The 15,639-nt window shown below is 42.6% G+C and overlaps 2 protein-coding genes across 5 annotated transcripts in view; one reads left to right on the forward strand and one right to left on the reverse strand.

Annotated features, from left to right (window-relative positions):
- LOC310706941 (protein mono-ADP-ribosyltransferase PARP12-like) overlaps positions 1 to 14,286 on the forward strand; it is a 30,999-nt gene extending 16,713 nt beyond the window's left edge. For both annotated transcript variants that reach the window (XM_083503350.1, XM_083503349.1), the window contains 7 exons: positions 2,269 to 2,440; positions 4,183 to 4,303; positions 4,642 to 4,735; positions 5,906 to 5,993; positions 6,415 to 6,545; positions 7,711 to 7,862; positions 12,846 to 14,286. In XM_083503350.1, coding sequence (XP_083359476.1) covers positions 2,269 to 2,440; positions 4,183 to 4,303; positions 4,642 to 4,735; positions 5,906 to 5,993; positions 6,415 to 6,545; positions 7,711 to 7,862; positions 12,846 to 13,360 — 1,273 coding nt within the window. In that variant the 3' untranslated portion in view covers positions 13,361 to 14,286. The remainder of the gene's footprint in view (positions 1 to 2,268; positions 2,441 to 4,182; positions 4,304 to 4,641; positions 4,736 to 5,905; positions 5,994 to 6,414; positions 6,546 to 7,710; positions 7,863 to 12,845) is intronic.
- TTC38 (tetratricopeptide repeat domain 38) overlaps positions 1 to 15,639 on the reverse strand; it is a 256,120-nt gene that overhangs the window by 146,186 nt on the left and 94,295 nt on the right. The window lies entirely within an intron of this gene.

Consider the following 15,639-nt stretch of genomic DNA (forward strand, 5'->3'; position numbering starts at 1 on the left):
CTCACCAAGCTGCTTGGCAATAGTCTTGTAGCCCAGTCCAGCCTTGTGCAGTTCTACAGTCTTGTTTCTGACATCCTTGGACAGCTCTTTGGTCTTGGTCATGATGGCTACTTTGGAATCTGCTGGATTGATTGCTTCTGTCGACAGGTGTGTTTTGTACAGGTACTATAACGAGCTGGGATTACAGCTAAGACCTCTCCCTTACAGCAGGTGCTTCTAATCTCAGCTCTTTACATACAGTGAAGATACCAGGTAGCCTGACATCTGGCTGGTTGATAGGGGTTCAAATACTTATTTCACGCACTATAATGCACATCAATCTCTGACTTTTGTCGTCTGGGTTTCTGGGGGTTTTCCTGTTGTTATTCTGTCTCTCAGCTACAATAAACCTACCATTAAAATTATGGACTCTTTCCCCTCCCCAGTTCATGAACAGATGGAATGGAGCCTTGGGGAAATGTTCATTATTTCTTGCTTGATAAAACATGTTGGGAGGGTGTGACCAAGAGTGGGAAATGTGAGCGCTGACTACTATGTACAGGTTGAGTCCCTGTTAAGAATCCTGGTGTAGGAGAATAAGAGGAAGCATCCTCTGTAGTGTCATTGCGCGAGGCTGCAGAGCTTGTAGGAGAGAATCTGGTTATTTTGAGAAAAGGCACTTTTTGCTTTAAAGAAACCACAGGGGTCCAGTGACAGGGCAAAGTTGGAAGACCAGCTACTTGCCTCGGGGTACATTGTTACAGTATGTGCTATGAACCCACATACCATATTTTTTGCTCTATAAGACGCACCAGACCACAAGACGCACCTAGTTTTTGGAGGAGGAAAACAAGAAAAAAAATATTCTGGATCTCAGAAGCCAGAACAGCAAGAGGGATCGCTGCGCAGCGAAAGCAGCAATCCCTCTTGCTGTTCTGGCTTCTGGGGTAGCTGCGCAGCCTGCATTCGCTCTATAAGACGCACACACACATTTCCCCTTACTTTTTAGGAGGGGAAAAGTGAGTCTTATAGAGCAAAAAATACGGTACTACAAAGAAGTTTAGGAACTTTTGCTGGAATTACGTGTTTGTTATGAATATGTGTTAACCCATAACCTTAATGCCCACAAGAACATCTCACACCAAAGGAATAAAGAAAGCTTGATTTATTATATGAAATAGCAGTGACAGAATATATAAATGCTGCTAAAGACCGAAAAATTACAATTTAAGCAGGCAGCAACTCCTACAATACACGCCCGCCCACCCCTTGTTATGAAAGGTGAAAGATTATTTTAAAAAGCCTACAGAAACGTAGGTGTGACGGTTTTGCTAGCAGGACCCATACAAAGAGCAAGAAATGGAAAGGGAAGAATATACCTATCCTTAAGGCAGAGTGGGTGTGTGCTGTTCTTGAGTGTACTGAGAAGAAGAGAGTTCTTCTCTTTGGAGCTGGAATAGGAGCTAAAATAGCTACTGGCTACAGGAAAGTTTTAGTAATATTTTTAGCTAATGCCTTTTAATAGGGAAGGGAGGGGCTTTCACATGAGTAAATTCTGCTCATTTTTCACCTTGTCCATCTCCATCTTGCAAATTAAGAGTTTGGAAGAACTCTTAATTTCTTAAGGAGAAAATGACTAAAACTGGCCATCTTGTTTGCTTCCCACTCTGGTGTTTTGCTTTAAGGGTGAAAAACTGTGATCTTAGTAAATGATTAACTGAGCCTTGTCATCTTTTTGTCTGTTCCTTGCCTTTGTCTTGATAGCCTCCTATTCAAGTGGGAGGTTGTACTTGGGAACTTAATTTGTATGGCATGAGGCATTTCCTGAGTGTTGTGAACTGTCCTGAGATCTATGGGTATAGGGCAGTACACAAACTTAATAAATAATATAATGCCTTTAGGATAGTTTTGAGAACAGGCTGGTACCAGGGTTCAAAAATGGTTCAACGTGGAGGGTCTCCTGTCTTAGAATTAATGTCAACCGTCTCGTTTTGCCATGGCCTAATAAACCACAGAAATAAGTTCAGATTCACACCTTCTTGTTCACAAAATAACTTATTCAGAACATTCCCAGTCCTAATGATCAGGAAATAAAGAGCATGTCCCCATGGGCTTACCTTCGTCTTCTCCATGCCAGTTCCATCATGGCAGAAAACTTGGGTGTTAGAAGGTATGATGATAATATATATTGGAAGATCATTAATTGTCTAATTAGAATGTGCAGTATTGTATCTGTAAAGTTGGTACCCATTTACAATTAGACATGTTCCCTCTTTCACATTTGCATAGTATTTCAGATCCAGAATACATCGATTTCAGCACCATGACCACTTCTATGTCCCGTGTTCGACGTCTGTCCACCCCATCATCTGTCACCAAACCTCCTAAGTTTGTAATGACAACAAAGTGGCTTTGGTACTGGAAGAATGACCTGGGCCAGTGGACTGAATATGGGGGACAGGTCAGTGTGAATTCTGTTTGTCTCTGGTATTGTGCAGAATGCCTGCTGCCAGGGTCTCTGGACTTCTTCAGACATTACTTCTTGGAGAGGAATCTCAAGCCCATTAAGAGTCTCCAGTTTTTGCAAACAATGAAGACAAAGTAACATTTGATCCAGGCTCCTATTTGTTTGGTATCGTAAGTGACCCCCCCCCAACAACTTATGCAAAAATGCTCCTTTGCACTATAATCCTATGTCCCACTGTGCTTAACGGTTTTCTTCCGAACAATAATGTTTAGAATTATACAGCTGGGCTGTCAGTATATTTCATTTGTTGTTGCAAGATATCTTTTATTTGAGGATTTCACTATAAAAAGCCCTGTGTGCATCTAGGGCAGTTGTATTTAAATGATCCCTACTTTCATGTTAACAACACAGTAGATTCTTTTCATTGAAGATAAGGTTCAATTTATAAATTTATTTTACACACACACACACACCTCTCTCTCTGGGAGGCTTCATAATCAAAGGTAAACATGCAGGAGTAAGGTATGAGGTTTATGGAAAACCCATACCACTTACGAGCTTTTCTGGAAAGGAGGGAATTTTGACATTCCTGCACTTAGACCATGGTAAGAATTGCCAACATTTGACACTCCTGAGCCCAAACCCCTTTCTCCGATTATTGCTGTTTCCCATTTCCTGATCTGCCAAAATTGTGTCGCTTAAGAACATAAGAGTCTTTTGGAAAATATACTTTTTATGGGTGGCTGGAAAAAGCAAAGCTCTTGTGGTGTAAATCGTCCTTTGCCTGCTATCCAGCTGCATCTGTGTTAATGGATGGGAGGCAGAGGCCTGAGGGCTGAATGTGCTCCTCCTGGCCGCTTCTCCTTGGGACTCTGCCCAGGCCTCACTGGTCTTGCTTTGCGCATTCCTTGAGTGTCTTTGAATTCTGATAATCTTCCTTGCATTCCTTGATGGAGGGTGGAGGGGTGGGGTACGTGTAGAAACTATTCTACTGTACAAAGGTAAAATTGAACCCTTCTGTTTGCTCACTCTTGCCTCTGACTCTCATCCACAAGTGGCACATAATGCCCAGAAAGAAATGCAGTTCTCTGGCTGAAACAGGTTCTCTACTCCTGATGTATTATAGAAATCATAGAATTGCAGAGTTGGAAAGGGATGCTGAGAGTCATTTAGTCCACCCCCCTGCAATGCAGGAATCTCAGCTGAAGCATCCAGGACAGATGGCCACTCAACCTCTGCTTAAAAACCTCCAAGGAAGGAGAGTCCACCATCTCTCCTGAGAGTCTGTTCCACTGCTGAACAGCTCTTACTATCAGAAAGTTCTTCCTGATGTTGAGTCAGTATCTCCTTTTTTGTAATTTGAATGCATTGGTTTGAGTCCTGCTCTGCAGAGCAGGTGAAAACAAGCTTGCTCTTTCCTCCATGTGACAGCCCTTTAGATATTTGAAGATGACTACCATATCTCCTCCCAGTCTCCTCTTTTCCAGGCTAAAAATACCCAACTCCCTCAGTCACTCCTCATAAGGCTTGGCTTCCAAGTTCTAAAGTCAGTTTCAGTACTTTAATTTTCATTTGCCTTAATATGCATCCAGTAAGCTGTTTTAGCAGTGTTTGTATTTGCATGCCAGTGGTATTACATAAGCATTTCATTTTAAATTGGGGAAACACTTGGCTGTGCTGATCCTAATGACTTTCCTGTGGCTTTACTTGTCACATTTCACATTTTTCCTTTACAGGGTGGACAACTCCAGGAATCCAGTCTAGGTTCTGATGACCTGGAGAATTTATTTCTAGCAGTTCCAGAGGGCAGTGTCCAGTTCAAAGCTGGCTCCCAGCAATACGAGATCAGCTTTAAAGGTACTGTAACTACAATGGCCTGCAGTATAGTCAAAGTTTCCCAGAATTCCATAGCATCTAAGAGACTAACTCCACCTTTGTATTCCATCGTAACATTTAATGCTGACTATGAAAATACCCACTTAAAGCTTAGAAATGATACACAAAGGACAAATTGCAAGGGTGCATAGAGAATCTGCCATTCTGCTCTCAAATTCCCTTGGAGGTGTAAGACTTTTTAGTTGGCTTTTGGTGGCCAAAGAACAGCTGCTCTGCTTCACCCTTTCCTGTTAGAAAAACAGAAAGTTGGCTTGTGTTCTCTGACTGGCTGAATTAAAACATGTGTCCTCTTTTTCAAGATATGAAACAGAGAAACCTGCAGTATCAAACCCAGAGAGAGGTTCGGAGACGCCCCAAGTTTGTTTCCTCTGAAGATGTAAAGACAAAGAAGGGGTATAAAGTCAACATTTTTATCATCTTTTGCTTTAAAAAGCAGACTATCCAGCGTATGAAATTATATCTATCCATGCTTATACCCCAGAGAGACTGAATAATTTCATTACACACTGGGAAAATGTGCTGTCTTGTTTTAGTCCCCTTATGCTACCATAGAGTGTTTGGCTTATGTGCTGCCAGACGATGATTAGAGCCTAGTTTCTCAAACTAGGATTTGGTAAGATGTCCCTGGAATGAGACATGTGAGAATGGTGGATACATAGTTCCAGTAAGGTAAATAAAGAACCCTGGATGAGACAGGCTGTCCCCACACGATCACAAATCCTTGTGTGTTAGCATTGCACCTTTCTCTCTCTCTCTCTCTCTCTTTCTCCTGTCTCTCTCTTTCTCTCGCTTTTATTTCTTCCTCCCTCCCTCTCTCCCTCCCTCCCTCAACTGCTTGACATACAACACAACATTCAGTATAGGAAATTTCCTATATACAGTGGTACCTCTGGATGCGAATGGGATCCGTTCTGGAGCCCCGTTCGCATCCTGAAGCAAACGCACCCCGCGTCTGCACGTGTGTGATTTGGCGCTTCCGCGCATGCGCGTGACATTTTGAGTGTCTGCGCGTGCGTGAGCGGCAAAACCCAGAAGTAAGCGTTCCGTTACTTCCGGGTCACCGCGGAGCGTAACCTGAAACACTCAACCTGAAGCTACTTCAACCTGAGGTATGACTGTACATGTATTGATGAGCAGGGGAATCACCTGCAGCTAAAGACAAAATGTATTACTTGTGATAAGTGAGTACAGTGGTACCTCTGGATACGCACACCTCTGGTTGCGTATCCTTCAGGATGTGAATGCGGCAAACCTGGAAGTATTTTTCCGGTCTCACCCCGCACGCATGCGCAGAAGTGCTCTACCGCTCCACACGCTTGCACAGAACAGGTACCTCGGGTTGCGAATTCCTCGGGATCCGACCGGAGCTCCGGAATGGATCCCGTGCGAAACCGGAGGTACCACTGTATTGTGAAAAAGAGCAATATACAAATCAAACATAACGTCAGCTGTCATGTTTACAGGTAAACCAGTTTCTTATTGCAGGCGGCAGCAGCCATGAGGAGCTGCTGCATTTAGAGAAAAAGAAGCTGCAGTCAAATATGTTCTCTCTCTTCCCTCCAGCCACACAAATCAGGCTCCAGCGTCCACTCCATTCACAGACTATCCAAACACCTGGGATAAATCAGCACTACCTGCAATTGGGTACAAGGTAACTGATTTACTGCAGGAAAGGATATAATTTTTCTAGGCTGACACTTGTACATGTCATTAATTCCGTCTATGTCTAGAAAGAAGATAGTTACATTTTTCTTAAGTAAAATGACAAATGCAAACATACACACTTGCGGGATCTGAACGAACAGTGACTGACAAGGAGCAAGACCTTCAGGGTGTAGAGGATTTCTTACTGAAGATTTCTGTGGTTTGCCAAGATATTCAGCACTTGTCAGCTGATCGGTGGGTGGGAGACTGGGAACCACTGATATATTAAATGATATTGTGTATCACATTAGGATTTTGTATATTATATAACTGTTTAATAATATAACAATTTTTAAAAATTGAAGGCAGTCAGTTTTCTCTGGGGCCATGGGAATACAGTCAACACATTATGATACCTTTTATTTTAGGCTGTTGAAGTCATCAAGACGACTCCTGAATATACTAAGATTGAGACTCTTTTTCAAAAGACAATGAGCAATTATTCCATCGATAAACTAAAAAGAATTCAGAATCCGTCCCTTTGGCAAATCTTCCAATGGTTTGTTTCCATTTTCTCACATTACCCTAGTCAACAGTGCAAACCAGATGTTTGATTATTTACTGAAAAGCAGCATATGAGTTTTAAAGTATTCAACAATTTCTCTCCCGCGTTGCTCTTTCAAAATCTTCGTCTCTCAACTTGGGAAATTAAATTTTGAATGGCAAACAGCAGAGGGGCAAAGATTAAAACTTTAACTGCTTCTGTTCTTTTAAACTACAACAGTCCAACTATACTCAGGTTGTTCATGCACTTCATGTGTACAACCTCGTTGGTGCTGATAACTTTGCCTGCATCATATGAAGTTTGGTATGGACTCTTAAATCTTAGCACCTTCAGCTTCTTGGGTAAAAAAAAAAAGCTTTGAGGACGAAACTGGATAACTCACTAATCCTGGTTTTAGACATGGGCACACTGTAAACAACAAAATGTAAGTCACTTGCTTTAGAGTAAATGTAGTTCCAGTGCTGTGATTCCCTAGAAGCAAGAAAAGCACAGAATATGGCATAGAATTCAGAATCTGTTTCCACAAACATTTGCCATTTCATTTCACGCAGTCTGACATCAGTGCATCCGTCATGTGAGGTTATTAACACAATGCCTATCAAGGACGTCTCTGGCCTGACACTTTCCTAAGTCATGATGGGGATAATAAGGCAGATGATCATAACAGTGCAGGGTGGGGGGTTGTAAACTGTACCATAAATGCTAATCTTTTCATATTGCTGGCAGAATGAAACACATATGTGAAAGTGTCATTGTATTACAGTCAAGAATTTATGGGGGAGACATTTGTTGTGTAAAAAATAAATGAACAAAGTACTGTCTACTCTCATCGTGATAGCTCAGTACTGAGCTCTTATCTATGCTCAGCTGGACTTCCTTGGCGCTTTCCATTTGTTCTGGTTATCTCCCCTACTAAACTGGTGAAGATGGCCCTGAGGAGTGATTACTGCTTGACTCATCTATCTTTCACAGAGAGACCAGGGCATTGATAGAAACTGGCCAGCTGTGCCAGCTGGAAACTCCCAGAGTGTTTAGGAATCCTTCAAATCTCATTTGATCCAAATTCATGGGCAGATTTGGCCCATCACTCCAGCAGAGGGCAGTGGTTGCTACCTGCCTAAACTTCAACAGGAAGTGAGAAACGTTTGTTTCATTCTAGGCAAAAAGAACAGATGAAGAAGAAAAATGGGGGAAAGACAGTGGATGAGAGACTTCTGTTCCATGGGACTAATCCTTCTAGCTTGGAGGCCATCTGCAGTGACAACTTTGATTGGAGAATCTGTGGAACCAATGGAACAGCCTATGGAAAAGGTATGTAGAGTGTTAAATAAGATACCAGCAAGCTCACTGTAGAAGCCATCGCCCCTGCTAAAAACTGAAATTAAAAAGCTTCAGGAGTTTCCAGGGAAGAGAGAGATAAACAAGGGTATTTCCCATTTGAAAGGATGTTTTTTAGATCAATGATGATTTCCCTTAGGAATCTGTTCCTGTCTGTGATGTGAAAGTTGAGGAAATTAAAATCTAAAAGAGCAGATTTTGGAGTTGTGATGGCCAGGTATGATTAAAAACCTGTCAACGTACAGTTCACCCTCCACCCCAAAAACAAAGAGGAGAGTGATGTGAGTGCTGACTTCACCTCTCTTCCAATTTAACTCCCTTTCATCAGTGGTGGCTGGGAGCCTGTGACCTGTTCAGGTGGCATGGCAAAGCAGGTGGCTGAGCCATCCCTCTCCTGAGCCCTGGGCAATGATCAGGAATGTTAGGACTTGTAGCTGAGCAACATCTGGCGCCACCTGGTGTGAAGTCCCATTGGTTTCAGGGGCACCTAGCACACACCAGTCTTTCTCACTGAAACAAGTGGGTTTTAAAAGTGCTTAAATTATGAGTTCAATGTGCCCTATTGTTGGTTTTAAAATATGATAGGATAGGATATATTATTACATTACATTACATTATAATTTATACCCCACCTTTTCCCCTGACAGGGATTCTTAGTGGCTTACAGATAAAAATAAGAACAGCTAAAAGCCTAGGGAGGGAAACAATTAAGCACTGAAAGATTTCTCCCCCCCCCATCTATTAAAACTATACAAGTAATTACTATAAAAACAGCATAGCACCAGCCCTTCCTAGAAGAAGATTCAAATCCTGTAAGCGCTTACGTAGGAGTAAGTTGCTCTGAGAAGACGTGTAGAGTTGCACAAGACAGGTCCCTGCCCAGAGACGTTTACACTCTAAAATGTAACAAGAGACACGTTGAGGGTTGTACTGTTCATCTTCTTTCCATCCAGCATGCATGTTTCAGCCTTGGCCCAGTCATTGTTTGTCTGCCTCACCTCCTTGAGGGAGAGCTTCCTGTTTTGGCACACTCAATTCCTTGTGGAAAGGACAACATACTGATGTGATAAGTCACACTTTGTGATAAGCTGCCATTGTGGTGGAGAGACGATTGGTTCTTATCTCTGTTCAACCATGAGACTGATGAGCAGCCCTTGGGACAGCCATTGTTTAGTCTCCTGGCTGGTGGTGTGAGGTGCCTTGAAACAAATGCAGGATTTAAACAAGAGAGTCACCTCATTTTTATATAGTTTGATTTTACTATTCCTCATAGTTTGATCTCATCCTCTATAAAATAAAATCAGTCAGATGCAGAACTAGAATAGTGGGCTGCACGTGAGGCAAATCAGTTAATGGACCGTTCGCACTTAGTATTCCAATGGATACCGTATTTTTCGTCCCATAGGACGCTCCGTCCCATAGGACGCACCTAGTTTTTTTTGGGGGGGGGGGGATAATTTTTTATTTTTTCCCTTTATTTCCCCCCCCCCCAAAAGCAGGTCGGGGAAACCGAACCAGGTTGAGGAACAGCGGGATGGCGGCGCTGCGCCTCCCTGCTGTCCCCCGAGCTTGTGGGGCTGGCCCATGTCTGCCGGGCGCGGGGGGGCGCTCTGCTTCAGGGCACCCCTCGCGCTGGGTGGCAGGCTGCTATCCACAGCGTGGGGAGCCTTGCGGGGAACTCCTGCAAGGCTCCCCATGCTGCGGATGTCTTCCTGAAGCCTGGAGAGCGAGAGGGGTCTGTGCGCACCGACCCCTCTCACTCTCCAAGCTTCAGCAAAAGCCTGCATTCGCCCCATAAGACGCACCCAGATTTCCCCTTCATTTTTGGAGGGGAAAAAGTGCGTCCTATAGGGCGAAAAATACGGTACTTCCGGGAACTGTATGTTGGAAAGTGCCGCCTATCAATCAGACGTGGGTTTCATAGCTTTTATGTGAAAAAAAACCATAGTCTGTTCAAGGCTCTGACTGACACAGACTTGTTCTACCACCTCATGCTCCATCTTATGGTAAAGAAGGGATTCTTTTTAAATGTCCCCTAGTGAGTTGATTGGTAATCACAGTCCCCAACAGGTGGTGTAAAGGAAGATTCCAGGATTTCTTTAACAAGCTCATTGTTGCACTTCACAATGCCTTTCAAAAATACTTTTTTAGTATCCTATCCTCCTTCCAAGAAGCCAGGTGGTTGTACATTTTTAAAAAAATAAAATTTATATACTGCTTGATTGTAAAAAGCCTGAAAATGTTTTACTAAAAATAAAACTGTAAAATCAAGAAAAAATCACAACCATACTATAAAATATGCAAAAGTTAAAATACTAGAACAGATTTAAATTACCTGAACTTTCTAAGCATTTGGGTAGGTTTGTCTAAACAAGAAAGCTTTTTAGCAGGCCCTGAAAAAAGTGCCCAATGGGCAACCATGCTCTTGTCAGTGCAGAATGACCACTATGTGGCACCCGCAGTAATGCCAGTTTCACCTCTAGAAGCCATTGAGTGGGCAGGTATGGGGTGAGGCAAGCTCATAGGTAGTCTAGTCCCAAGTTGTTAAGGGCTTTTTTTAAAAATAATTTTTATTAACAGGCCAATCACATCACATTATCCATATCACATTAGTTCCAAATTATACAGCCAAATTTTTTTGTTGGGGGTGCCCATACATCAAGCTCGGCTCGAGTCCAAAACAGCATCACTTATCTTACTGCTTTCATTAGACAGTTCTGTCCAGTTTGATCCGGATAGTCCTTTATTACTTCCTTTCTCTTCTTGTTGTTATCGTAAATTCCTTTCTTTGCGATCTCTGATGAGTTTCACAAGCAGGTTGAAAGCTGGCATTCTATGTGGATTTTGTACTCTTCCAAAAATCATATCGGTCAGGGACAGCCTCTGTACAACGCTTCCATAAACAAAATTAATCTCCAATCTGTCCTTTATTTTTCTCAGGCTTACCAAATAAATCAAATGAGTCTGGGGGCTCTGTCAGGTCAAACTTGCATTCCAACATTCCTTCTCATTCGAACAATCCTGATTCTCCTCCCCCAGTCCTTCTTTCTCCGGCAAGCCTGTCTTGGCGAGTTGCCATTTTTTAACTGCGTCATAAAAATTTTCCTCTTTTCTCACCGTTCACCAGTCTTCTCTCCTGTTGTATCCATCCCACATAGTTCTTAAAATCCTGCCTATGATTCATGAAAATGCGACGATCTTGTTTCTATCTGGGGTGAAGGGTTATTAATATCACATCATGCAAAGAAAAAAAGAGTTTTTTCCTCCACCCCCCCCCCTTCGTTCCAAACATACAGTCTCCTTGTAGTGATTCATCAGAAGATTTACTTATCCATCCATCACTCCTGGTCGCAGAGATCCATTAATCAGCAGTCTTATCTGTCAAGCTTTACTTGATGTATGTGCTTTCAGCTTCATTTCCAATCATATATTTCCAATTATAACTCCGAGCTGAAGCAACCAGCACACGCTGATTGGAATCGGCGTCAGGAAGATCTGACTTCACCGAGGGCCTGTGCCAAGTGTTCGGCACCCCCATCACTCGTTTCAGGGGGTGCATTGTGAACACCGCTGGCAGGGCAGAACCCCCCCCCCATATCCAGGGGGGGTTTAGGAAGGCTGCATACTTCCCATAGCAGCCCCTTAGTACCTCATATGGGTCAGAGAGATGTTATTGTCAGCCATCTTCTAACGCGCCACCTGGTGGCCCCCTAAGTTGTTAAGGGCTTTATATACTAAGAGCAACACCTTGAACTTGGCCCAGTAGCAAAGTGGCCAGCAGCACAGATCTCTGAGCACAGGGCTTAGATGCTGACAAGGTCTCCTCCTACCAGCAGTTGTGCTGCTGCTTCTGCATCACGTCCAGGGCATTTCAGCCATCTAGTCTTGAAGTAACCAGTGAGCTACTGTGGCAGGTACATGGCTGTTAACCATTTGGATCCTCGCTACAACCGTGGAGTAAGTGTGACCGGCCGACCCCTGGTCCTTTAGTGAGCTTCCTGGATGAGTGAGAATTTCAACCTAGGCCAGCACAAAATCTGCTCATTCAGCCGCAGGATTGGGTTGGATCTGTCAGTATATTGAGTTATGGAAGGGTCTCACTCAGCACTTCATGCAATGATTTCCCTCATATTAAAATATAGCACATAATGCTCTCAGATATTTTACTATACAGTTGCCATTGACCATGGACTGGCCCAGCTGACTAATTTCAACTAGTATTTTTATTCACTTTATTTAAAATGGGTGATAATCTAACATTAGTTGTACTTGGAATAGACCCATGGAAACCAAAAAGGAATCAAATAACTTCATTGTTTTCATTCTTTGAGACAGAGCCATAGCTAGGTGAACTTGCGCCCCTGGCAGAACCATCCAGATTGCGCCCCCAGCCAGGGACAAATTAGCTCTTCTTTCTGCCTCTCCTCCATCTCCCCCATTCAATTCATCCTCTATATAAAACCTTTTCCTATCAGGCAATAATAAATATTTTTATTTATGGACATATTTTTGGCCGATTTTGCACCTCCGTCCCTGGCGGCAACCCACCTCACACACCATAGCTAGGCCCTGACTGGGTATGGATCTGCTCTGAGTATGGCTTGTTTAGATATCACCTTATTTTATATACCATCTCAAACCATATCAAGGCAGCTTACAAATCTATTAATTCAATGTTAAAATATTCATTAAAATCTGGGGACTATTACTCCATGGAGTACCAAGTACTTCTAGTTGTCTTTGTTTTTAATTCCTCCATACAAGGAAAGCTTTCATCTATAATTTCCTTTTGGTTTTAACTTTTTCCCAAAGACTTAGCAAAAACGCTTGTGGTTTGAAATGTCTTCAGCTGCATAAAGTGTCAGTTGTCAAAACCTGTGTCAGCTCTGTTCACAGCACTCAACTGTATGTGTATGGACTTAACGTTTTGAACCCCTGCCCCTTGCTTCTTCCTAGGAAGCTACTTTGCCAGAGATGCATCCTATTCCCACCACTACTGTCCACGGGATACAACGGTGAAGGCAATGTTTGTGGCTCAGGTTCTGGTTGGTGATTTTGTTGTGGGGAATGCAGCGTATACTCGTCCCCCAGAAAAATCCAGTGGCATGATCAACTGTTATGACAGCTGCGTGAATGATGTGGCAGACCCATCAATTTTTGTCATATTTGAGAAGCCTCAGATTTATCCTGCATATCTGATCTGTTATCGTGAAGACAGACCGTCAGGTTATGTAGCCATAGCAAGAGCAACGACCTCCGTGAGGAGCAACACCCGGGCGCATCTGCAGCAGCAACACCAGTGGGTGCCTTCACCTCTGCCAGCTGCAACAAATTATGTCCCTCCTGTATCGGTTTCCACAGCCACAGCCACAGCACGCGCTGCAACTTCCACTTTCACTCCCACCTACCTCCCGAGACAGATGGCTGCCAACAACAACAAAGAAGAAGAAAAGAAATGTGTTATATCATAGATGGCATTTTCATTGCTGTTATGTATAATGTACGTTCTGAAGTCTTGTTTTGTAATGAATCAGATTTTGGGGAATCAATAGGTCTCTTCGGATAAGTAAGAAATGTTGAATCATTGCTGCAGGAAGACAGAATCAGATACTCAGTTTGTATCAAGTAGCAGTGTTAAAATACACTGCATGAAGGTTTTACGGGAAGCAACAGATCTCTTCAGATAAGAAATGCTGAATCATTGCTCTTGAGGAAGAGAGGAATTGGATATTCAGTTTTTATCAGTTGGCAGTGCTAAAGGACACTGCATGGAGAAAAATGGATAACTGAATAGTCCATTATAGACGAAGCTGTAAAATTGCAGCATTTTTAATGCATCTTACTGGTTTCATATGTTAAATAAAAATAAGTTTAAAGCCATTGGAATGCTTATATTTCAATGTCTTACGATCTTTTATGGATAAGGTTTCATATGTCAAATGTGGTAGGACACACTGATACATTATTTTCTGTCCTACTCGATTGATATTAATCTGCGTTGTACCAGGGATATATTCCGAATGGTTGTATCAACAGATATTCCTGTGCACTACGGCACAGCACAACCTCCTGTCAAGCGTAAGACTTGGCTGGTTGCGATGCTCTTTATTTCATTGGCCTAGCATATGCTGCTGAAGATTAATAAGCGGTTTTGGATGGCAAAAGGTTTCTTCCCTTTAGTATTTTAGCTGAGCAATATTATTACGTGCCTTTGATTGATACACATAATTATACATGAAAAATAGTTTCCTATTAATTAGCAGAGCAGAAGACTTTTGACATGAAACTTCTTGTCCAAAGGTGCTCAGCAACTTCGCTTCAGTGCAGAACCCTGATGGGAGGCATAAAAAAAGACTGTACTTGGTTTTTGATTTTAATAAAATTACTTGAAATTTTATTGGTTTGTTACTCAGTTCTGTTCCCAGCACATCTGTGAGTGGTATAAATCTGTTGGCGGTTAGTGCCGAAAAGCCCCAACCTAGTAGTAACTGAGGCAGTGGGGTGGTGACAAAGAAAAGAACGGAACACTGAATAAGATATAGTCCTGTTTTGAATTTCCATTCCACTCTTTCTCTACTTTTAAAAAAAGGTGAGGATCTTAAGATTTAGGTTGGCCAGAACCAATGCTACTTGAATAAGCTTTAGTCAATGCCTCCCCATGACTCTCTTTTCCATATCACAATAAGCTTGGGACACCCCAAATCCTACATCAACACCACCAGAGAGAGTGCCTTCTATAAAAAGGCCATTATAGCATGTGTGGCCCAATGCTGCTCTCCGTGGTAGGTCATCGTCAACAAAAAATCAGAACCTTCCTCCGGAAAAGTTTAATGAGGGAGGAAATGACTTTACATCAGAGGCTACAGCTTTGTCCTTTCAGGAAAACGCTAGCTTTATAGATGTACAACACGTTCATGATAGGAGAGTCAAGGCTCAAGTTAGGCCTTCATTCCTGAAGGGAGAATCTCTTTGCAGTAGTCCAGATGTATTGAGTACGACAAGAAAATGTGTTCACTAGTATTTCAACTGGGATCTTTCAAAAAAGGGGAAAATATGATAGTAAACTTTACACCAGGATAAAAGACCCAGATTACAATTTGCTGTGATCTATCAGCATTCTCCGGAGTCTTGCTTGACTTCATATGGCTATTACCTAGCCATATTCAGAATATAATTGGAGCAATACATAATGCAAATGATAAAAGGGTAGCAAATGGAGTCTGGTAGAAATATATAGAGTACTAAATCTACCATTTTTAATATAAAATAAAAATATTTTTAATTCTATAACAAATCCATTTGCAAAGGCAGATCTGAAGGTAGAGAATATGTGGGCTCCTAAATTAGCTCCTTCAATCTCACCAGGGATACTTTTTGTACTGCATCCACCTTTCTTAGATGACAGGAAGAAAAGTTCAGAAAGTGAGAGAACAAATGAGAAAAATTGGAATGCAGGGTGTAAACTGGCATTACAATCAACAAATACAGGCGACTCTCCACTTTCACAGGGGTTACGTTCCAGGCAACACACACTAAAACGCCTCCAAGTGCCCTCTCTGCCGCTTTCTTGAATCAAGACCAAAAATAATGTGTCCAAAAAACCCCCACCTCAACTAGAATTGAAGCTCTGGGGCCGTCTGGAGAACGTGAAGGAAAGCTGCTGCCGCCGCCGCTGTCTCTGTGCTATGCCCCCCATCAGCTGTTGGGCAGGGAAGCTGAGCAGCCTCAAAGCCCTGCTGCCCCTCAGGTC

The sequence above is a fragment of the Podarcis liolepis genome (assembly GCF_965112155.1).
Source record: "Podarcis liolepis genome assembly, chromosome: 5".
Lineage (NCBI taxonomy): Eukaryota > Metazoa > Chordata > Lepidosauria > Squamata > Lacertidae > Podarcis > Podarcis liolepis.